This window comes from Thermobia domestica, chromosome 5 (genome assembly GCF_964235325.1).
Source record: "Thermobia domestica chromosome 5, izTheDome1.hap1.1, whole genome shotgun sequence".
In the NCBI taxonomy this organism is placed as follows: domain Eukaryota; kingdom Metazoa; phylum Arthropoda; class Insecta; order Zygentoma; family Lepismatidae; genus Thermobia; species Thermobia domestica.
In genome coordinates this window covers 300,600,134-300,625,649 of record NC_137458.1, presented here as the reverse complement: position 1 = coordinate 300,625,649, position 25,516 = coordinate 300,600,134, and the positions used below count along the sequence as shown (strand labels likewise).

At 36.3% G+C, this 25,516-nt stretch overlaps 1 protein-coding gene across 1 annotated transcript in view; it reads right to left on the bottom strand.

Moving 5' to 3' along the window:
- Positions 1–3,346: 3,346 nt before the first annotated feature.
- The window catches only part of LOC145685611 (uncharacterized), a 171,188-nt gene continuing 149,018 nt past the window's right edge, over positions 3,347–25,516 (bottom strand). The window contains exons 20-23 of the mRNA XM_081758000.1: positions 22,249–22,287; positions 11,882–11,920; positions 6,879–6,899; positions 3,347–3,453 (exon numbers count right to left, since the gene is read on the bottom strand). Of these exons, the coding sequence (XP_081614126.1) occupies positions 3,347–3,453; positions 6,879–6,899; positions 11,882–11,920; positions 22,249–22,287 (206 nt within the window). The remainder of the gene's footprint in view (positions 3,454–6,878; positions 6,900–11,881; positions 11,921–22,248; positions 22,288–25,516) is intronic.

The window sequence follows — 25,516 nt, the reverse complement described above, 5'->3', positions numbered from 1 at the left end:
ATCGCTACGGCGGAACATAGGCTTAGCACACGATATTTGTCCCTGCTTCACCGCGGTGACGTCACACTACAGCTGGAGAAAGTGGCTACGCAGAAACAGGGAGTTATGAAGGGACCTGTAAAAGCGCGGAACAGTAGGGTCGACGGACCTTGGGTACTGTTCAACGAATACTGTAGACAGGGTTGCCAACTTTCCTGAAGAAAAATCGGGACGGGACATCGGTGTTGGAATCCCCTTCCTAACCTTCCCCCCTCCGAGATGACTATACGAACGGCAAGTCGTTGAAAACAATGTAAATAATCAGCTAAATAACACGAACCTAAATGAATGCGGCACCTTATATCTCTATCTATCTATCTATCTACCTATATATATCCACACCCACTGCTCATTACTCGGTATAAGGAACATATGCAACATATTGAAACCAAAATAACTGCAATTTATTTAATATAAACAAAATTTTAGAGAGAAAACTAAATAGAATGTGTTAAACTGATTCTATATATATAAAACTGTCAGTGTAAAGGAATAAGTTATCCCTGTTTAAAAATGGCCAAGTAAAATATGAATTAACTTTGAAAATCGATAGATCAGGACAATATGCGTCCCGACAAGTGTCCAGTCGGGACGCGGGACAAATAAGTCAGAAGTCGGGACGGTTGGCAACCCTGACTGTAGAACCACTTTTCAATCACTGGTGTTTTACACGTTTCATTACAAGATAGAAGTCTTCAGCCAAAAAAAAACTTATTTCTCCCTTGGTAACACTGTAATACAGACCTCTATAACTCGATACTCAATAGATATCTGCACGAACTTTGGGCACAACAACTAGTATGAATGTAACTCGAACTGTTTATATTGTGCAGTACACGTCTATATAGAGTTGTAAGTTAAAATACAGATTCGTTCATGTTTGTCGTAACATACATATTTTCAATTATAAAAGTACATATTTCAATCCTTTGCTCACAATAACAAATACCTACGTCTACTGCGAAGCGAATTTTTGGATGCACTGTATAATTTCAATATTATAAATCAGATTTAATTTGAGTAATATTAAATTTATATTTAACTCTAATACATTTTCATAAAACAAGGAAAATTTAACGAGAGTTGAAGAAAAAAATCAGTAAATTCCAAATATTAATCCTATAAGGACGATTAGTTTTAAACAATCTTTCTTCAGAGGCGGAAAAAATCAAACTGATTATTTTATTAAATTCCAACACAGAATAACTTCTTAAACCAACTAAACTTAAATGAGGTTTATAAACCACAGCCCCTACACGCCCTGTTCTCTCTGTCAAAATTTTGAGTTTATATACCATACCTGTCCTGAACGAAACGATCTGATGTGTTTATATACTATGCTAATCTCTAGAGAATCGCTTTAGGAATGGCTACCAATGTTTCTTCAGGGATACATAAAATGGACGACCTAAAAAACCGTAAAGCCTCTAATTGAGTATTGAATCAGTTATTTGTTAAATTAAAAATAAATAAAACTTTTAAACTGCACCCTTACTCTCTGCCAAATATTAGGTTTATATACCACACTTGTCTCTAATGGAACAATTCGTTGTGTTTATATATCACACCCGTCTTCAATGGAACAATTCGCTGTGTGTTTATATACCACACATGTCTTTAATGGAACAATTTGCTGTGTATTTATATACAACACCCGTCTTCAGTGAAACAATTCGCTGTTTGTTTATATATCACACTCTTTTCAATTGAACAATTCGATGTGTGTTTATATATCACACCCGTCTTCAAAGGAACAATTAGCTGTGTGTTAATATACCACATACGGCTTTAATGGAACAATTCGCTGTGTATTTATATACAACCCCCGTCTTCAGTGTAACAATTCGCTGTTTGTTTATATACCACAACCTCTTCAATGGAACAATTCACTGTGTTTATATAGCACACCTATATTCAATGGAACAATTTGTTCTTTGTTTATATACCGCACCCTCTTAAATGGAGCAATTCAATGTGCGTTTGCCTCCGATGCAAGCGGTCCCGGGTTCGATTCCCGGTGGGGGCACTCAGTCGAAAAAGTGTAAAACGCCTTTTCAGGCCAGCCAATTGGGTTTTCCTCATTCACACCGGGCAAATGCCGGAATGGTACCTAACTTACAGGTTCCAGGCCGTTTCCTTCCTTCCCTTTCCCCGAATAGTGTGCTCGCCGAGGGACGTCATCCCTTAAACGTGACGGGCTAAATGGCCTTAGATGTTGAAAGCCCAGAAATCTAAATCCTAAATTAATGTGTTTATATACTACACCCGTCTTTAATGGAACAATTCTCTGTGTTTATATAAAACACCCGTCTTCAATGAAACATTTCGATGTGTGTTTATATAGCACACCTGTCTTCGATGGAGCAATTTGCTGTGTCTTTCTATTCCACGCCCGTCTCTAAAGGGTTAAAATCCAACTTTCTTTCAAAGAAAAAAGAAAAATACTTATGCAAAAAAAAAATCAATTGCTAAAAAAAACAGAGATGAAAATACCATCAACAATATTTGATTCGTCTCTTTTCCAGAGAAAATTACATGAAATATTGGCAAGATTTTTCATGGAGAGAAAGTGTAAATATTTTTGTAACATATCCTTAATATATTTTTTAAAAATGGAGCGATATCCTGGATATTGTATTGGAAACCTCACATTGTTAAAATGAAAATAAATAAATAAATAAACTTACGTAAGTGCGAATCTGTGGGAAAAATGTAATGTAAAGTGAAATATTTATATTATATACAGTAAAAAAATATATAGAATATATACTGTAGCTAAAGAAGTAAGTAAAACTTGATTGTATTTTTTTGTCACAATTTACTGTGTTTATTGATTGATCTTAATACAAATTTATTATAAGTTAAACACTTATTGTAACTTTGGTAAATCCACGTGGCCTTAAATTTGACTTTAATTTTTGACTTACAGTAGAGTTAACCTTAAATCTATAAGGTTGAAAAACTCTGTTACTAAAATCAGGGCCACTCATAAGGGACCACTATGTCAGTTAGTTCAGAGGATCAAGCTGTCTCAGTGGTAGAGCGTTCACCTCTGGTGTTTGGGGTCCCTGGTTCGATTCCAGCTCGCACCAAATCGATTTTGTGGTGGACAATCACCGTGTGCGCGAGTTTTCTCTGGGCCCCACTTTCTTCATTCCATCATTTTATTCATCTCTCTCATGACCGTCTCCTTTAGTCTACCCGGCATAAACGTGGGATGTAAAATCAAGATTTCATTTCATTTTCATTGTCAGGGAATTCAGACCTTAAGAGCCCATGAAAAAAAAATATATTTCTTAAGTTTTCTTCATTCAGGGATCACCACAGCTGGAATCAAATCACGGATGCCACACACCAGAGAGGAACTCTCTACCACTAAGCAACTATGACATTTTGAAGCTAGGGTAATGATAACTAAAAAAGAAAGAGATGTAAGAAAGAAAATATTGTAATTAAGGGTCTTCGATACAGCGAAATTAAACTACCGCTAATTTTAGAGCTTTCTGTAATATCTTCAAAACAAATAAAAATATTAGAAAAGCAGAAACGTAGTGAACTAGACAATACGATTTTGCATGTGATACCGTTATCACAACTCACCTATCTGCTTTTAATTTGCAACTGTAGATATATTTAGCATTTTTTGCGGGTTCTGTAAATAGCGGAATACCAAAAGCAGATAGGTGAATTGTGGTGAAGGTATCACATGCAAAATCGTATTGTCTAGTTCACTATGTTTCTGTTTTCCGAATATTTTTAATTGTTTGTAATGTATTACAGAAAAACTCTAAAATTAGCCGTAGTTAAATTTCGCTGTAGTGGAGACCCTTAAAATCCAAAACGATTTTTCCTTTTATCAAGAGATTAAACAAACTTCATTTTCTTACATAAGTGATTCTCATTTGGTATTATTCTTAAGATTATAAGGAGTATTACTTACATATTCTGCCAACTAAATGTTAAAGAAAAAAAAAAGGAAATATAATTAATTTATGAAGGTAATTACGACATATTTTATTGATTTCCTTATTTGCATTTTAACATGCGTATATACTAATTCTTCATTTTTTTTCCTTTGTAAGCTAAATATGTAGAATGATTTAAGAAGAAAAATAAAACTTACATGTTAAACAAACTTAATTCTAAAATTAACTAGCATCGATTAAACACTTCACTGGGTTAAAATGAAAATTTAAGTGCACAACTCCGTATCTCGTGTTTTTGGTACCCGTGAGATATGCAATTTTTGTTTTTAGCGGCATTGATTTAAACAGCATCGGAAAGACCACCGTTCATCTCAGCGACCCAGAAAACTATGGATTCGACACTAATATTAGTTATTTTTTTATCATTTTTATTATCTCCTTCTCCCCCAAGTTGCGGGGCTGAATTTGGTTGTAATTCAGCCTTCCCCTCCCCCAAGTTGTGCTGAATTTGGATTTAATCAGCAACAGAAGTGTCACTGTGCATCTCAGCGACCCCGAAAAGTATATATTAGCCTCTAATATCGATCATTGACAAATGTTGCTCCCCTCTTTTATCTCCTAAGTTACACCGTCAAAGGAAAATAATCAAAATTGTCACAGGGTCGACCCTCATCTATGCTGAAAATTTGATTGAGATCGGTCGAGTGATTCAAGAGTTAAGATTTATATATTTTTATATATTTCTCCCTCCTCTCCTTCTCCTCTAAGTTCTACCGGTCCCGTTTCCACCGAAACTGGCTTCGGTAAAAACTTTTGGGGAAAAAGAACTATTTCTGTGGAAACGGAATTAGTTTCTGGATAACAACGAAACACTATTCTGGTCAGAAATAGAACTAATTTTGGAAAAACAATCGAAGAAAACCGAAACTGAATCCGGTGAAAAACCGAACCGGTTTTGAATAAAACCGAAACCGGTTTCGCTGAAAACCGAACCGATTTGAAAGAAAACCGAAACCGGTTTGTGTGAAAACCGGTTTTTGAACAATTCAAAAACCGGTTTCGGTTTTCCTTTAAAAAGCCGAAAAACCGGTTTTCTGACCATTACTACTAAAGAGTTTACACTTCTAATTAAAAAAGGCTCTGAAATCATCACTAATCGAAATTTGAATTTCTGCTCAAGCAATGCTCTGTTACAATAACGGTGGATCTGATCTTTATGATATAAAATGGTAAAGTGTTTGTCATGGGTCATATTACGATTAATTTCAATTTAATTATCATATATAATTATTTCCTACTTTTCACTGGAAAATAGAATAAAATTTGAAAAATCTCAAATCAAGGTGAAGTAGGCCAACGTAAACGGACGTAAAATTCTACTGTCCACTTAAGTACCGGTTCCAGATCTAGATCTGAAAACCCGGTTCCAGAACCGGATCTTAAGAACCGGTTCCAGATCTGGATCTGAAAACCCGGTTTCAGAACCGGATCTTAGGAACCGGTTCCAGACCTGGATCCGAAAGCCCCCAAAGACCCGTAAAGGAGGCACAAAGTTCACCTTCAAAAAAATGCAAAGAGGACCATGCGCTTGTGCTTTCCCCGCCCAGACCCACTTGTGCCCCCAGAAAAATTTTGGTTCACCAGTGGGTGTTTAGCCATATGAGTTGGCCAGTTTGCCTGTTTAGCCAATGAGTTTGCCAGTTACCCAGTTTATTTAGCCAAATGAGACAAGCTGCCGCCGCCTGGGTGCCTGCTTGTCGCTTCCACCATTTCATCTAGCGTACTGTTCACAGCCTGCCAGCAGCTCGGGTTTAGCGTAGGGATGGTCACAAAGTTTCGGTTCCAGCGGAACCGGTTCTTGGAGATCCGGTTTTCAGAACCGGTTCCGGATCCGGTTTCAGACCTGGATCCGAAGAACCGGTTCTAGACCTGGATCCGAAGAACAGGTTCCAGACCTGGATCCGAAGAACCGGTTCTAGACATAGATCCGAAGAAACGGTTCCAGACCTGGATCCGAAAAACCGGTTCCGGAACCGGATCTTCTAGAACCGGATCCATTCAGAGCAGAAAACCGGTTCCACCAGGAACCGGTTCTGGCCATCCCTAATATGGACCTGTGGTCGAAAGTGCATAGTTTCGTAGTTATAGGGAGCCGAAAACGTGAGAAAAAAAAATGAACTTTAAAGGTCCATAGTTCCACTACTATAGGATCGATCATAGTTGGGTCAAGACATGACTGAAGAACTAGTATATGAACTATCCAAATATCCATCTTCCAGAACCTCCAGTACTTCCACAATCATTTTTATAGAGGCGGTTTGGAAGTACTTGATCACTCTCCCTCTCCCTTCTAAAAATTGGTATGCAAGTACTGGAGCATTCTTAAACATGGATATTTGAATAGTTCACATACCAGTTCCTCAGTGATGTCTTGACCCGATTACGATAGGTTCCATAGTAGTGGAGCTATGAACTTTTAAAGTTCATTTGTTTCACGTTTTCGGCATCCTATAACTTCGAAACTATCCATTTTTGATCACAGGTTTATATGTTTTTTTCCCCTTATTTTGATGTGACGAATCTGTTTCCAAAATATTGTAACACATTTTTTAACACTATGTATATTATTACTATTTGTAGTATTATGCTTGTTTCCACAATTAACACGTGCACAACGAACATACAATATATATTTTTTAATATATGATAATTTTTAAGACGAAAATCGATAATTTTGTTCTCTGAGATTGGCAACTCTGCTCTCTCTCACGTCAGTGTAACGTTATACGATTTTTTTAAACTATAAAGAGTGCCCAATCAATTTTTAATAACTAGTGTATTTCTATTTCAAAATCTGTATCTTTTGAATGCAACGTTTCATACTGAAATGTAAACAAGAAAACAAATACTTACACAACGGAGAAGGAATATTGTCTAAAAAAAATAAAGCAAAAAGTAATATTAGATTTATCTTGTAATTGTAAAATTTAAATAAATTTAAAAATGTAATTATTGAACTTAAATTTAAAAATACAGTAATATATTTATCGAATAAACTTGTCAAAGCATCTTTTATTCAATTTTCAAGTGTAAAACACATTGAAACGTAATGTGTCGAACGCAAAGTGGTCAGCGTAAGTGGAAAGGTGCTGAGAACGAAATATGTACAGTTACGCTTAAGAGAATTAGACGCATCGTTTGATGGTTCTCTTATATGTCTACTCAACTGTTTATTTGTGTGTAAAGAAACAGATATACAAGAAAACGTACCAAGAAGATAGATAATACAAGGTAAATTAAGGCGTGTTCGGAACAGTGTTGCCAGATCTACTGATTTTGCAGGAGATCTCCTGCTTTTTATACGTTTTACTGATTTACAAGTAAGTGTTGTTTAGATTGGGATTTGGGGTGGAAGAGTGGCTTAGATAATTTCTCCACGATCGTCAGCAAGAAATCGTCTTACGCCACGATCACGTGTGACTGTACCATATAGCTACGTTATCGCTACGTGCATGAAAAGACATTTTCCCACTCCATTTTGCTTTTTCACTACGTTTCACTTCACACACCTGTGTATCAAATAATATAAATATAAATCGGGACTTTTCCCTTTCATTTGCTCAACGTAGTTTATCGGAAATGAATTCTGGACTGCTTGTTTTGACTACTACCCCCTTAATAATGGCAAATTTTATCGCCCCCCCCCTTCCGGATTTACATTCAAACACCACCACTGTATGTGTCTACTGCTTTTTCCTGTTTTTTATCTTCGAATCTCCTGCTTTTCCAACTGACTGGTCTGGCAACACTGGTTCGGAAAGTAACCTCCGATTAGTCACTGTGCTTTAAAGTAGCGGGGGTAACGCTACCATCTTTGCACAGACGGGCGCGGTAGATCAGTCTGCATCCAGGCGTGATAGAGTAAAGGTTGTCTGATCACTAGTTCCACTTTTGTAGCGTCTCAAAATGTATGCTGCAATAGAAAATCCCGCCAAGTGGAGCTGGTGTACGTTTTGTTGTGGCAAAACAGTTTTCGGTAGCAGCTATTCATCGGGAACTTTGTGCCATGTATGGACCAAGTGTGATGAGTGAAGGAGTTGTTCGTGAATGAGTTCGTTCATTTAAAAGTAGATGAACAAACATTCATGACGAAGAAGAGGAGTGGCAGGCCATCAGTGGTCACTGATGAAATCGTTCAGGAAATGGATGGAAAATTTCGTGAAAATCGACGTTCCACAATCTGGGTCTCAGCACTTTTATGATGAGCAGGAGATGAAAGATGCCGTCACAGGCTGACTCAAGGTACAGACGGAAGATTTTGATGCTGATGGAATTTCTAAGCTAGTTCAGAGATATGATAATTGCTTGAATGTTTATGGAAACTATGTTGAAAAATAGAGCAATGAGTAGTTTCCAAATGTATGTAATAAATTCTTATTTACTTTGATACTTCTTTTTTAACCAATCGGAGGTTACTTTCCGAATGTATATGTAATTCTAATACGTACAACTAAAGGTTTTCAATACCCCACCATCTTTGTTTCTTATCCCATTGAATTGTATGAATGTGAATTTGGAAAATTAACATTAAATAGTTATAAAGAAATAACTAAAATGTAATTAGTTATTTTTTACAAGAAAGAAAAAAAGAGAAATCAAGTTCATAATATAGTATTAAAGTAGTTTTACTACGATTTCTTGTTAAAGAAGCAACCATTTCAAACTATACTGATTTCGTAACTATGGGCTATCATTTCGTCGAGATGGTGTCTGAGGACAAAAAAAAATACGAACTTTTCAACCTTGTCAATCCCGGATTGAAACTTAATCATCATTCAGATTTCACAAGATTACTCCAAATAACTGAACTAATTTCGAAACTTCTATTTCCTACCTATTTCTCAAGCACCTTCACGCAATTAATCATTATTTGAAACAGTCGGTTTCAAAGTTTTGAAAAGTTTTGGATGTGTCTATCTTCCTCAGTGGTCGCCAAACTTATGAAGTTTCTGATCTACCGTGCCATTTTAAATCCTACTGTGAACTACCAACGAAAAGAACTATCAATTTCCTTTAGCAAAATTCTTACATTTGTTTATTGCCTTTAAACTAGGCTTATAAATTAGGCGTAACGGGAGCGTTAACGCGATCTACCGAAAATGTCCCCTCGAGCTACTAAGTAGCTCGCGATCGACGGTTTAGCGATCACTACTCTTCATGAATGATTACTTGCTTGTTTATATCCGACATGCTTTTACATTACGGAAAGGCATTCTGTGTTCTCGAGTTCCCGAGAATCGGTTAGGTTATTACTTACGGTGTTGCGAGCTTTTTTGAGAGTGATTCAACACTACACTCTCGCCTAAAAACATTAGGTGGTAGTTTAAAGAAAGTACGTACACAAACACTAATGAGTACAGTTTATAACGACGTTCTGTAACGTGTTTGGGAGGAATGCCTCAACTCGCCCTGATACATGCGCTCTATAAGTAATGGCTATATCGAACACTTTTTGCAGTGGTGCCCACCCCCCTCATATCCATGATGCACCCCCCTGAATTGTCTATCCGTAGGTGTTCTTCCATGAAAAAAATATTTTCGATTAATTTTTACACCCCCTCAAACATATTTATATAGACTTTTACCCCCCCTCAAATATTTCAATGATGCAGTTTGCGTCATAGCCAGTGGCGTATTTACGATTTTGTTTCAGGGAGCTTTGCTAACTTTCGGGGGGGCTTTGCCTGAAAATGTGAAAATTCTGCAAGCTATTTCATATATTTTACTATAGTAAGTAAGATTTCGGGGGGGCTTAAGCCCGGAAGCCCCCCTAAATACGCCACTGGTCATACCCCGCTTTGTGGGCACCCCTGCTTTTTGTACAGAAGATAAAACTCAAGACGGGCAGTCAAATAAAAACCCAAAATTCCTTTTTAAAAGCATACTGAGCGAATTAGAAACACATTGATATTATAATTTCCCCTTCCTCTCACGTTCAATATTTCTTCCTATGGCTAACAAAGTGACTAATGCCTCTCGAAGATTAGGTTTGTGGTTCCTTGGGTAAGAAGTCATGCACTATTTGTTGCACTTTGTAACGTTTTAAGTTATATAACAACCCTGAGATCGTTATATTAAAATTACGAAATTATTTCACAAATAATTCAGATACCAACTGTTCAAATGATAACACAAAGAAATCGAATTTATTTTAACTGCTGTATTATTTGTGGATTTTCTGCATTTAACTTATTATTTTTATAATTTATCTCCTTTGTAAACGAACTTACATAATCCACTATGGCTTCCTCTCGTACTATATACAGAACTATCCAGAAAGAACAAGCTTCTACATGTCTGGCCACAATAGAAGGAAATGATACCATACGATACAGACTATAGGAAATGATATCATAAGATACGGACCAGGGACCTTAATAACATATACATATTTCTACAAGTTATCGTTACAACTTCTGCATCGGATTGGAACTTCTTTCTCCTTAGTGCCTTTTCAAATGGTCCAATGACGTAAAAATTACTGGGGACGAAAACAGGTGAGCAAGGATAATGAAGCAGACACTCAAAATAAAGTCTCCAATGGTTGCAGCCGTTGCACGAGCAGCAGTGTTGCCACACCTGGTACAATTGTACCAAATTCAGCCCTTTTTGTCGTTCAACGGCCCGTTGGTACCACGCTGGCATTTTCAGCCCTTTTTGTGAAAAAGTTGGTACAATTCTACCCAATTCAGCACCATTCAACAAATACTTGTCACATTTTCAAAAGTGTCAGTAAGACTTTTTCTACATCTCACTTTACTCATACTGTGTGTTGGACTCTCAAAAATGCTGCTGAACATTCATTATAAGACGTTGCACCGCATAACGCTACGAGGTTTGAGGAAAATTCGTAATTCGAACTATACCGGGAAACAAATGACGCTTGAAATTAAAAAAATAAAGAAGCACACACACCTTGAATCAAGGTTGAATATTCTGGAGAAGACCAGCGTGTGCTCAAGTAAGTCTATAATTTGTGTCGTTGAAAAGACTCTACACCAGAACGTTTTTAAAAGTAATTTTTTTAAAAAGTTTTTAAAAAGTAATTTTTAAAAAGAACACTTTCTTGATTTGAACTCTGGTAAGAAGGGGGGTTCTAGAACTTCACCTCTTTTAGTTTCGTGTTATAGAGCCATGCATTACAGTGGTATAAAAATTCAGCCCTTTTCGTTTCAAGTTGGTACTATTTTTAAGCCCACTCTAGAGGTAGGACTGTGGCAACACTGACGAGTAGTATGAGGCCAAACAATGAAATGTCATGTTGCCAGTGATCCGTGTTGCTTGGTTCGTATAGTCGGTTTTAAGATCATTTTGGAGGAAATAGGAATACGAGGCACTATATTGACGGTGCATCCCTAGGCAAGTAGTGCTCCAAAATGACACTCTATTGGTCTCAGAAGAAAGTAACTTTCTTGCAAATCATTGTCTTTGGGTGATGACGAATGCTGCCATTTCATGCTCTTTTTATTTTATTTTTTTATTTTTTTCGGAATGTAATAGTGCATTCATGTTTCATACCCAATAACCAGTCTCTTCATGAAGCCATTACCTTCTCGAAGCGTCGCAAAAGTTCTTCACGCACACATCAACAACACGGCGCTATTTGGAGAACAATTTCTGAAACCGGAGCACATCATAAATAAAAAGTTGTGTTGAAACAGGACTTAACAGATGCTAATAATTGTTTTCTTACACTTTTTGTCTGCTTTCCTCGCGTTATCTCAAGTTGACATGTTTGTCAAAACGATTATACACTTCACGTGGCTACGAATAGGCTACAAGGTATTTATTAAACCTTGGTGAGTATCAGTGCACCAAAGATAAAATTATTAAATATAGAAATAAGAAAAAAATACCTCTGATGTTTATTAGTATATCCTGTATGGTCATTATAGCTGAAATGTATTTATTATTATTATTATTATTTATTGATAACATCACATACGAGGTGCATCCAGAAAGTAACTTTCATAGCTAGGAAACCGTATGTTGCGCGAAGCGACTGCGTGCACTTGAGAGACTACGGTCAGAGCATGGCGTGTTCGCTAGTGAAACTTCCCTAGTGCTCTTAGTAGCATCGTGGCATTGGTTGAAGATGGACGTTCCTATTTCAGCTCCCGCCGCGTGTGAAGTGCCAGCAATGATAAAATTTCTGAATGCACAGGGCATAATGCCGGTTGAAATCCATCGTCAGCTGTACCAGGTGTATGGGCCTCACTTCATGAGTAAGAAGATGGTGCATTGCTGGTGTAGACAATTTGCAGCATGACTACTGAGAACACTAGCGAAGTTCGGCTGGCACATGCACCATGCTATGACCTTACTTCTTACGTGCGCAGTCGCTTCGCGCAACATACGATTTCCTAACTATGGGACGTGAGGGAAAGTAACTTTCTGCATGCGTCTCGTAAAATGCAAAACTACATACAAAAAACAGATTATTAAAAATATGCAGAGAATGAAATGAAATGAAAATAATACAATAGATTGCATATTGGCAGTTACACTCCTAACTTAGTAAAGAATGCATATTTCCTTTTTATTTTCTAACTTAACGTTTGATTGCTGCTAAGTGTAGCAACTGCTCTCAGTTATAAAATTCCCATCTTGTGACTAATGTAATACAACCTGTCGACGTTGCAAGATAAATCAAACTGTGAAAATCTTGTGCTTATTCCGTCAACTTCTCATGGAAAATTCTTGGTTATCCATGCTTTATAAATGTGGCAGAAAAGTATGGTAGTGTTTCTACATTTCTTTGTCTTAATTTATTTTTCTATTACTGGATGCATTGAATCAGTATTTTATCCAGGCATCTTAGGAGGGGAAAGTTTCCTCTCCAAAGTTGAATTCCCCCCCAAAATTTTTGAAGATATAGGAATAGCCATGTATATATATATATATATATATATATATATATATATATATATATATATATATATATATATATATATATATATATATATATATAGGGTGTTTCAAAACAACACCGACAGAGTTTGAGAGGTGATTCCTGACACCAAAATAAGACAAAAAGTATAGACCATCCTGGGTGCACAAATGCTTCCTTTCGGAGTTATAGGCTGCCGAAAACATGAAAAAATGAACTTTAAGGGTCCATAGCTCCAAACCTACGGGATCTACCGAAGTCGGTTCAATAATTCACTTAGGAAATAATATGTGCCCTATCTAAATATCTAAATTTCAGAATCCTGTGGTACTTCTGCAACAATTTTTATAGAGGTAGTTGGAGAGTATTTCAAATTATGTGCCAGTAGCTAAACTCCCTCTATAATAATTGCTTCGTGAGTACCTTAGGGTTCTGAAACATGTATTTTTGGATAGGGCACATATTAGTTCTTAAGTGAAGTCTTGAACCGACTACGGTAGGTCCCATAGTTTTGGAGCTATGGACCTTTAAAGTTCATTTTTACCTTTTTTCGGCAGCCTAAATCTCCGAAAGGAAGCATATGTGCACCCAAGTTGTTCTATACTTTTTGTCTTATTTTGGTGTCAGGAATCACCTCCCAAACGCCGGTGTTGTTTTGAAACACTCTGTATATATATTAACATGCAGTTTATGTTCTTCGAATTTGCGAGTTTTCAGTGGTTGTCCTTTTTCATATTCCGCAAAAAGGTCAGAATTTTTTCATGGTACCATTTTTATATCTCCTACTTTTTTCGACCTTAACAGCCTATGAAGTTCTTTCATAAGCCACCGAAAAGTCATACAAAGTTAAAAGTATTACAGGCTATCATGAATGCTTCCAATCTGGAGCTCGTGAACGTAGGAAACAGTCGTCACTTTCGAGCTGCCAAGTCCCTTGTTGACTGACAGCAATCGTAGTAACGCTACAAGAAACACATACAGATTGCGGGGATTTGTCATCAGAGGCAGGGGGATTGTTGTTAGTAGTCCAGAACAAAAAGCTAACGGTCTTATTGTTCGCTATATTGGAAGTGTTGAAACCAATTCATTCGTTGAATCTAATTTTACAGCCCGAAAGACTTACTCTTAGTGATTTACTGATGAAAACGTCAGTAACAACCTCTCGATTGAAGGATATTATGAGTTTCATCGACTTATTTGAAAACATTTCATAAGTATCACAAGAAAGTGATGGAAGAAAGTCTGTAGCAGATTTTGGAAGCAGATCTTGAAGACTATGAAAATGAAGTTGTGAGGCCATATGTGATAGTGTTGCTAGAAAATTTTGATAGAAGATTTGGCGATACCGCTGGCAATTTTTTTTTTTATCCCCCAAGGTTCAACCGTTCAACTGTGGTGACATTATGCTTAGGTATAATGCAATACAAAAACTCAAATCTTTGTGTGATATTTTCCTTTGATTTTTAAAGAGTGCGTAACTGAATATAAGTGTTTTCATTCAATTTTAAAGAAGTATACAAAGAAGAATATGAAGTTGAGTGGTATGTAATGTAAACCTCAAGTGGATGATATTAGGGACGGTTTTCCTACACTGCGACACTTAGCTGCTATATTAAGTGTGTGTGCTATAGGTACCTGCAAAATTGAGAGACCATTCTCAAGCAAGGCTTGAATTTGTCCTAAATTAAGACAACAACTTACACCACATCACTTAAGTTCACTTGTGTTAATATTCATGGAAGATCCTCGTGAACTGGAACTTTTTCTTATAAGAAATATTATAAAAATCTGGTATAATGCTTCCCCAAGAAGAATTGCACTGCCTTATTTCAAAACTTAAAATGTAAAATATGTTCGTTTATTAAAAATGTGTATTTCAATGTTTAGTTCAAGAAAAGGTAAGAATCTTCTAGATTAGCAGTAATATTTTAATAATTGGATATTTGAGGCATCTAGTATCAAAACCCACCAAATCTTTTTTTTTTTTTTTACCGAAATTGAGTTATATATCGCTTGTTATATGTTTAATCTAAAGGAATTCCATGGAAATAGAACTTTGTTTAAAAGCTTAATATTTCATACTAATAAAATCTAGCTCAAATATGGTACTTTGTATGCGTATATATGGAGCTTCACTGCACGTTTTTCGAGATTACTCGAAACTAAGCGAGATTAAGAGTCTTCATCCCGGCGAAATTAAAATACCGCTAATTTTACAGTAATTATGTGATATCTTCAAATAGATAAAAGATAATTGAAATATGGAACAAGAGCGCCCTAGACAATATTATTTTGCGTGAGGTACCGTTATCACAAGTCACCTAATGGCTTTCCCTTTTCAGCCGTTTAGAAACGCGAAAATAAATGCCGATTTTCAAAATGGCTCGAAATCGAAAGTAGATAAGTGAGTTGTGATAACGGTTTCTCATGTAAAATAATATTGTCTAGGGCGCTCTTGTTCCACATTTCGATTTTTATTTTATTTATTTGAAGATATCACATAATTACTGTAAAATTAGCGGTATTTTAATTTCGCCGGGATGAAGACTCTTAATGTGGCGGATTTTGATACTGGGCGCTTCATTTCATTTTCATTTCATTTATTTACATGGTATTTGGAGGGTTCAGTTCACATGTACATAGTATTTATGTGAGATTATGAAACAAACATAAAATGATTTACAGAAGTGATTATACATATAGATAAAATATTTTACATTGTTATGCGTATATTTTTAGATATTCTTTAACACTATAAAATTCTTTCTCTATTAGATAAGTTTTTTAAGTTTTGTTTAAATTTATTTAAGTTTTTCTCCATTTTCATGTAATTGGGCAAAACATTAAATATTTTATTTGCCATATGTCTGAAGTCCTGCTGTACCAGTGACAATCCAGTAAAGTAAGACTATTTGTTTTGATCTCTAGTGTTACAATGATTTTTCATTTGAGTTAGACTGAAAACGGATGCTTCATATATGTAAATACATGGAACTGTTAATATCATTAACTTTTTAAAGTACAATTTACAGCTTGTGGTGTAATGTAAGTTTGCAATGGTACAGACGGCCTGTTTTTGTTTAATAAATATAGATTTGCTTTCAGTTGCGTTACCTCAAAATAGAATGCCATACATTATGATAGGGTATATGAATCCATAGTAGATTTGTATTAAGCCTTTTAAAGTTAATGTGTCTTTATCTGATAGTAATTTTCTGATGGATCAGTCTAAGAATATTTATCTGATCAAAATATTATTAATAATAATTCCTTGTATTTGGAGAAGCTTTATATTTCAATAGTTAAAAATTAATGTGTAGCAGTGAAGGACAAAAATATAGTAGAGGAGAGGTGGGCAATGGCGATCACCTAAGAAAAATTGGTTATCACGTAGTTTCATTTGCAAAATATATTGAAACAAATTTGTAAACACGTACTCCAATCTTTCTACAATAAGTGTGTAAAAAAAAAAAAAAAAAGGATCGTTCTTTCACACGATGGAAAAAACACGATGAAAAAAACTCAAATTGCTACTTTGGTCGCCATTCCCATCACATGTTGGTAATGAAGATCACATTACAAGCTTAATAAACACTCACAGTGTCATAGGCAGCTCATTTTTTTTTTTTGGCTACACTGCGCCTTCGAAAGACTGGGAAACGTCAACTGAATGTTTTATTGATGTTTTTTCAAAGACACGTCACAGATAGATCCATGTGGGGAGTCAACAACAGTACAGACAGCATGCACCCATGATCCACAAAGGTTACACCGATACCAAAGTTTCAGTGTTTGACTCAAGTAGGCATATTACCTATCTTAGGTCTAGCCTCTTTTATAATTTTTGGCTGGAGAAGTATTCCAAATGTTTGTTAGAAATGGCGATCACCATGATCATAAACCGATCACGTTGATCGGCATTCCGAACATTGCGCCATTTTGAAAATTGAGCTGGTTATACTGTAAAACGTAGTTTATTTGAAAAATAACTATGTGTCGTGCATTAGACGTAATTTAACTTTTTATGAATCTTAATAACTTCAAGATCTTACAACTTAAAATTGTACGTATCGTGAGTTGAAATAATCAGATCCTTATAAGAAAATCAACAAAAACATGTTTCAACACGCTGTAGACTTCAGTCTTCTCTGGCAACTTCCTCGACAATATACAAGAAACCTTGCTACAAGAGGCAGATGGCAGCACTAGTTTGACTTCTCCTCGCGTCACGCAAGAGGGCAAAGTGGGCTGATCGCCATTCCCAATTGATCGCCATTCCCTTCTTCTCCCCTACTTTGAAAGTATATAGACGGTTTCTTTGGGCACAGTATATAAAGGTATGAGTTGCATAAGGTACCTGGTTACTTTCCACATTTTTAATGGGCTCCCTCTTAGAACTTTAGATTCTCCCCCAAAAAACTGAGGGGACTGAATAGAACACTGATTAAATAATAGCAGATGAGTCATTTCTTAATTGTTTTGATTCTTTCCGTTTAATTTGTTTCCGATGACTTCCAGAGAAATGTACCACATATGGAAGTTACAATAGTTATATTTTGCACTCACTTATAAATACGAGGGTCATTTCGGGCCGCAGTGGCTCAATGGTAGAGCGGTCATTTCGTAAGTTATGACAGACGTACTAGAACCGCTAAAGAACTGCAACAATGGAAATTTATTATGTGTAACAGGTAACGGCAACAGACAAGAGAAGAATATGCTCATGCGTATTAATTACTCGAATAGATTTTAATAAACACAAATGAACATGAACAGAAAGCATAATTTGACATTGAAGAGTACGTAATGTGCATAGCAAACAACGAAGACCCTTCACATAGTCCCCAGCGAGCTGAATACCATCTGCTTTAGATGCACCACATGTCAACGCCTTCTCCATCGTTGGCAAAGATGTGTGGACACCACGGAGGGTTATTTGAAGAATACTCGCTGTCAACGATACGTATTTATTTCTAAAGCTAATTTCAAGAATGAAATTGTTACATCCCATACACTGAGATATCCTCGGTCAACAGTACATACTCTATAGCTAATACTAAGAGTTAAATTGCCACATCTCTCTTACTAAGAAAGCATTCAGTCAACAATATTATTCTGCAGCAGATTACGAAAATTAAATTATCATATGTTCTGTTATTACCTTCCGATGGAAACATATTTCTTTCTACAACTGATTCTGAGTATTAAATAATCACACCTTGTATTCTTAGCCTCCCGTGGACAATAGGTAATATTTCTTTTTATAGCGCATTCCAAGAATGAAGTGTCACATGTACAAAGCCGTCAGTGGACAAGGTCTGTTTCTTTTAAATCCAATTTTGAGAATAAAGTTGTCCTATCTTATAGCATCTGGTCAACAACACATAGCGCAAGTATGTCTAATTTCGCAATAAATTGCATACTTGCATATATATTACAAGATATATAATTGGCAAGTAACAGCAGAGTTGATTGTTTTGGAGGTACATATTAACCTGACTAGATACATGTGTAGTAGCTTTCTTGCTGTGTTTAGAAATTTAGTAATGTTCCGTCGAAGTACAAAATATAATTGGTCTCAATTTCGCAGATATTTGTCCTAATTTCGCAATAGGTGTGCATAATTTCGCAGTACTGTCTGCTTGTTACTAATTTCACTATTCTATATGCGTATTTGACTTAAGTGTTACAAACTGATAGGATCTGAATTACATATGTGAATACACTTTTTTTATCATAGCTACATCTTATTGATCATTATTACAAATATTGTTTTGTAAACATAACATTCATCATTTCATTAAAAAAAACTACTACTGAAGCCAATTCAAAAACATTACACACGATGAAATAGAGCCTAGCTGCAATATTGGAAAGCAGAACATGAAGAGAATTGAGTGCTATAGCAAAGCTAGAAACAAAACAGGCTAATGTAGCTAAACATTATCTTACTCACATGATAAAGCAAGTGTTAGAACATCAAATGGTCAAAACACAACAAATCAAATTAGCTTAAGTAAACAAAAGCTGCTACCGAAACCAATTCAAAAACATTAAACTTGATGAAATAGCTACAACATCAAACAATAGAACACGAAGAGAATTGAGTGCTCCAGTAAGGCTATAAACAAACCAGGCTTAGGTAAACATGACAGATCAAATGAAAGAGAATCAAATGTGCGAAGCATAGGAAAGCAAATCATCTTGCTCCCTGCAATCAAGGCACATGAAATCAGGCGCATAGCCTTGACAAAGTTCATGGACCTTGACAAAGCCTTTGACAACGTTGCCTCCTAGAAAGCTTGTTACAACGAAGTCTCCTTGCCTTTGTTTTCTTTTGTACCCAGGCCACAAACAGCCTTACGGAACTTAACCCTGTACTGAGCTTCATACAATGACTAGGAATATTTTGCATATATCATTTCCTCTACACACCCCTTGTAATTTCCTCTACACACTTATATACACATGATATGCTGTGCTCTAACATCTATGCTACAAATACCTGGTGAATAAGCAGCTGTACTTCAAGTCCCAATGAACACGAAAAAATTCACACTGCTTTTTTCTATTTCATCTAGTTTCTGAGAAACTCTGCACGTGGGAACGCAGGACAACATTTCTTCCCATAAAGGAGTACCTGCCATGTATTACTCATGCAAAGAACTACTTCCATAACATTTTTTCAAATTCGTAATTCTTCATGTTATGTGGTACTGCGAAGTTAGGGATACTGCGAAATTAGGCATACTCACCCTATTTGTTTCTACCGAGCACTAAATTGTCACATTTCGTGTTTTTAGCTGTCGGTGAACTATGTGCATACATTTCCGACGATATTAATGAAATAATCACATAGAAACAACAACCAAGAATCTACGTATGGTTATATTCATACAAAAAACCTTCAATCAAAACTGGATCTAGCCTATACACTATCCATTTATGGAATTTGGTTGCCATTTACCTCTGCCTTTTCATAACATCCGAACTATAAAACTACATGATATGACTGCTAGAAAATAAAGGGGTACTTCCGGTTGACGTGGAAGGTTGAAATTTGGCTGATTGTATCTTTCCGGGACTAATCCCCAGGAAAATTGCCGAAAGTGAACATTTTTAATTTTTAAGGGGTCTAAATGGGGATGAAGAAATTCCCCATGCTATCTAAATGGGCTTTTTTTCTTTTTTTTACCTATAATCTCATGTTTTAGGCACTTGGAATAAAACTTTGAAATTCGATATGCTTGTACGTTTTCTATAGGATTATTTAATAAAATCACTAAAAATAAAAATTTATAACTTAAAAATGGTTTTATGGAATTGAAAAATATTCCCCATGTTATTTTTATGGGACACCTTTTGCACCCCAAAATTATGGGCACTTCCTGTAAGGCTACAATGATTAAATTTGATATGATTGTGGATTTTGGGGACTAACCGACAGAAAAATTGCCAAAAGTGAATACTTTTAAGTTTTAGAGGATCTAAAGAGGCAATGAAGAAATTCTCCATGTTATTTAAATGAGCTTTTTTGAACTTATAATCTCATATTTTAGGTACTTGGAATTGGTATAAAAACTTGAAATTCGGTATGCTTATAACTTTTTGATAGCGTTACCTAAGTAAATCACCAAAACTAAAAATTTCCAAATTACAGTGGTTTTATAGGGAACTGAAAAATTTTTCCCATGTTATTTATATGCACTGAGAAAAAATATATAGGTGGCGTATTTAAAAAGGTAGGTTACATGCGTAATTCCTGTAGTTTTTGGACTTAACGTACAGCAGACGTAAAACTGAAAACGCATGTTTTATAATACTTTCTGCATAAGTGTTCCATCTATACGTACTTTCCGTATGAAACAATATAGGCGGTCAGGATCTCACATACAAATGGACGTATATAACATGTAGCTGACGAAGATAACATAAGTATATGCATGTGATATACGGAAAACTGTTAGATGTCAGACATCCTGTAACGGCATGATGTAACATCTAAGGGCAGTGCCTATGTAGCATACGGATAACGTATGCTCCGTACTGATTTCTATAGTAAGCAAGAGGATACCTTATATTTGTACAATATACCGCTGTCCGGAGAACGGATTTTTCTCTGTATGGGACATCTACACTCCAAAATTTTTAGGCACTTCCGGTAGGATCAGAAAGATGAAATTTGGTGTAATTGCAGCCTTCCGGTATTAACCCACAGAAAAATTGTCAAAAGTGAATATATTTTTTTCTTTTAGTTTTTAAGGGACCTAAAGCGTGGATGAAGAGATCCCCATGTTATTTCATGGGCGTTTTCTTGGGATCTTATCTTTTAGATAGTTGAAATAGGAAAAGAAACTACACATTTCGTAGAATTGTGGGTTTAAGAGGTATACGAGGCCGTATGCCGAGCAATTGTGAGTATATAAAGGTAAACAAGGTGAGTTGACACTAAATTATTACATTCCCTGACTTTTTATAGCACAAATCAAGGGACGAATGAGAATTTTATTCTTCTGGTTAGATCCGGTGCACCTGATGAATAAAGGTACAGTTTTGGTGCGTGTGATTGAAGTTAGATTTAAGATAAACAATCCTGATTCTGAATAAGTCATTAAGTAATAGCGAATATTATAATAGTAATCTCTAAGCTTCTCTGGAAGAAAATATTTCAATAGGGTTAGAATGTAACAATTTAGTTAAAATTGACAATTGTGTTATTTTAGGTGAAAACGAAGTGAGAAAAGGAACTGCAATTTGTTGCAAGGCCAATATAACTTTGTTGCAGCGAAACTTGAGCAGTTGAAATAATACAGTACAACCCCTCAAATCCGAACTAATTGGAGCTGAAGCCTGTTCGGATTTCGGGGGGTTCGGATTACCCGGGAAATAATATTACGTACTTATTTCGTCACTGAATTGGCGGTAAAACAACGACTGAGGTTAGACAGGGCGGCCCAGTGGTCGAAAGGGCAGTGATCTTGATTGGCGGGTGTACACTCATGTCCAAAATGTTTTTCGCATATCTATAACTGTCTTCTTGTAAGAACATAATTAGACAATTATTTAGAATAAGCATTAAGTCTAAAAATGTTAAAAACAAAAAAAAAACTAAATTTGTGTGATTAATTTTTTTTCATTTTCCAGCTGTAGTTATTTTTTTCTCCTGAGAACGTGTTCGGATTTGCCAGGTTTTCGGATTTCCGGAGTTCGGATTTGAGGGGTTGTACTGTACGTCGTAAACAACAACAAAATGCGATTGTTAATGATATTAGTGAGTTAGTCAATTAACGTAATCAATAAAACTATTTCTAAAATGATTTCCAATACTCTTACCATACCAGTCGTCGTTCCCTTGCCATCCTTGCGTTCGCACTGCAAGAAATAATCAGACATTTATTATTAAAAAGAAATTAAGGCACATTACAACATGTTATAATATATGAGGTAGTCCTCCAACTTGATGTTAAATACAACTTCCCAGTAGAAATCGAACCCTCATATTTCGCAGAAGGGCCGTATCTATTTTCATTCTAAAACATTATTGTAATTTATCAAAACAACTCAATAATTTATATTGTTTTACAGGGATATGAATTAATACTTATTAATAATAATTTCTGTCATTTATAGGTTATAGTTATCAATAAACAAAAAATATTGTTCATTTCTGTAACCTTTGTCATTGGCGTAGCTAGATGTATTGAACAGGGCTTATGCCTTCACAGAGTTGAAAGTCTTTGAACTATGATATCCACAGAACTAAATAATATTCATATAAAATGGAAGAACTTTGTCTCCAATTGTAAGTAGTATATAATAGCTAATCCTGGAACAATGATACACGGATGTTACACAGGAAGTTTAAGCATAGATAAGGCGAGCAAAATACCATTTTTTACAGCAAAACCACGTGCCTCCGGTTTGTTAACTCCATATTTATACCTATACCACAAACAACTAGGCACAGAAGGCCAAGAGTGGTACCAGTACGAATACGAAATACCTCATAGTCGGGGTGTATGTGGCATAAGACAGAGAAAGAAACATAAAGCCCTGAAACTGGAAGTATACTGTATCTCCGCAAGCCGAAAGTAAACAGGAAGCGGACCGGAAGTGTGCAGAAAGTATAACTACTTAGTGTCTATGAACAAGCCAGATACAAGTAATATAAAATACCATTATATATAACATCACACAACATATACCTAGTATGTAAATACCATCATACGTTAAGCAAATGTTATACAAATACACATACATACGTAACATCATATAACACTGAACTGGTACATAAATACCATAATACTCACAACATGTCTACTTCTAGACCCCAACTAACGTGTCCATAATGTAATAAACACAATATCTATGCCCAGCAAATGGGTGACTAAGAAAAGCTTCTACATTTTAAAAGTTAATAAAACAAAAAATACTGTTGATAGAAACTAGTTTATTTAAAAATATAAAATGAAATTGAAAAACGTTTTTAATTACTATGCTTGGATTCTGTTCTGTTGTGTGGTGTAGAGGCCTGCACGGGCCGACTCTGCTATTTCTTTGGGCCGGGCTGGGCTTGGGCGGGCAGTAGAGTGTTGTCACTTGAGCGTGTTTTTTTCCTACTGCGCATGCGCAAACCCTTGACGCTGATTGGCTGGCGCAGGTCACGTGACCCCGCCCCCTTGGCCACGCCCCTTGACGCTGATTGGCTGGCGTCGGCCACGCCCCGGCCACGCCCCCAGACCACGCCCCTTGACGCCGGTTGGTCACGCTCTTTTATGACCTCCATTTTAGGACTATCTACTGCGCTGACTGGCTGGCGCGGGACCCCCGCCGATTGGCTGGCGCAGGACCCTCTCCCCCTTAACGCTGATTGGCTGGCACCGGACCCCGCCCCCCTTGACGCTGATTGGTCGGTCGGCGCCGGACCCCGCGTACATAAGATTCGTTCCCTTTTATGAGCACTTTGATCGATAACACACAAGACTATATAACATAGCAGGGGTGTACTCGTTTTTTACGAACACATAGCAGAGCCGATAACACATTTTCCATCCGCCTAGGAGCACTCTTTTAAACATAGCAAAGAATAATGGGTGTACTCGTTCCCTTTTATGAGCACTTTACAACCACATAGCAGAGCAGATATCACATTGTCCATCCACCTATTTAACATAGCACATAGCAGTGGCATATTTTCCAACCCCTATTTAAACATAGCAGAATTAATAAAAGACGGGCTTATTTTCCACCCCTATAATAAGGGAGTGTATTCATTCAACCACTATTTTAATATAACATAGCAGGGCTCAGATGAGAACAGAAAGTGGTGGACAGTGTAACACATTAAAAACTTGTTCTTTTGTATGAACAAAGCAGTCAAAGTTGAAAGTCGGGCGATGTTTACCAAACGTGGGTAGATTATACATTTGATGATCCTAAATCGAATGCCGTTAAAATGTATTTCTATCTCTCACCGTTTTCGAGATATGACGATCCTAAGTTTTTTTGGCAACTTGGCCCACCCTTGTCGTACAAGGTTGAAACATGGTTCCATGGGTTCTTCATGTGTAAAAACGGCAAAGGGTATTATAAAGGGGAGATTTTTTCCATTATTTTTTTTATAGTTTTGACCGTTTTCGAGATATGGGCCATTTTATGAATTTTGGACATTCAAAGGGATTTAGAAAATATCTAGCACATATCTTAGACGATCTGTTTGGAATATTTCTCGCAATGACGCCCGGAAAGTCGAGAAACAGTGCTTCAATATGTTATGTTTGCTCTATCTCTTACAGTTTTCAAGATATGACGATCCGAAGTTTTTTTTTTGGCTCCTTGGCCCACCCTTGTCGTACAAGATAGAAACATGGTTCCATGGGTTCTTCATGTGTGAAAACGGCAAGGGGTGAGGTACGGGGAGATTTTTTCGATTATTTTTTTGATATTTTTGACCGTTTTCGAGATATGGGCCATTTTATGAATTTTGGACACCCAAAAATGAACTTAGACGATTTGTCTGGAGTATTTCTTGCAATGACGCTTTGAAAGTCGAGAAATAGTGCTTCAATATGTTATGTTTGCTCTATCTCTTACAGTTTTCAAGATATGACGATCCGAAGTTTTTTTTGGGCACCTTGGCCCACACTTGTCGTACAAGATTGAAACATGGTTCCATGGGTTCTTCATGTGTAAAAACGGCAAGGTGTGAGGTACGGGGAGATTTTTTCGATTATTTTTTTGATATTTTTGACCGTTTTCGAGATATGGGCCATTTTATGAATTTTGGACGCTCAAATGGACTTAGAAAATATTTAGCACATATCTTAGTCGTTTTTGTTTGGAGCCAATAGTAAATAGTTTTATTTTAGCCAATGGGCTTGCAGATTTTGCTCCAATGAAAAAGAGTTTTTATTTTCCCCAATCAGAGGAAAGCAGAACAACTATATAAGGGCTGAGGTTCGAAGCAATTCCCAGTCAGTTATTCGTTGGATTGTAAAAATACAACATCGTGTGTAGTGTGTGAGAACATTGAAGTGAATTTGAAGTGTGAATTAAGGGTGTTTTTAAACTTTGTCAAAATTTTCGGTGGTGATTTTTAAGT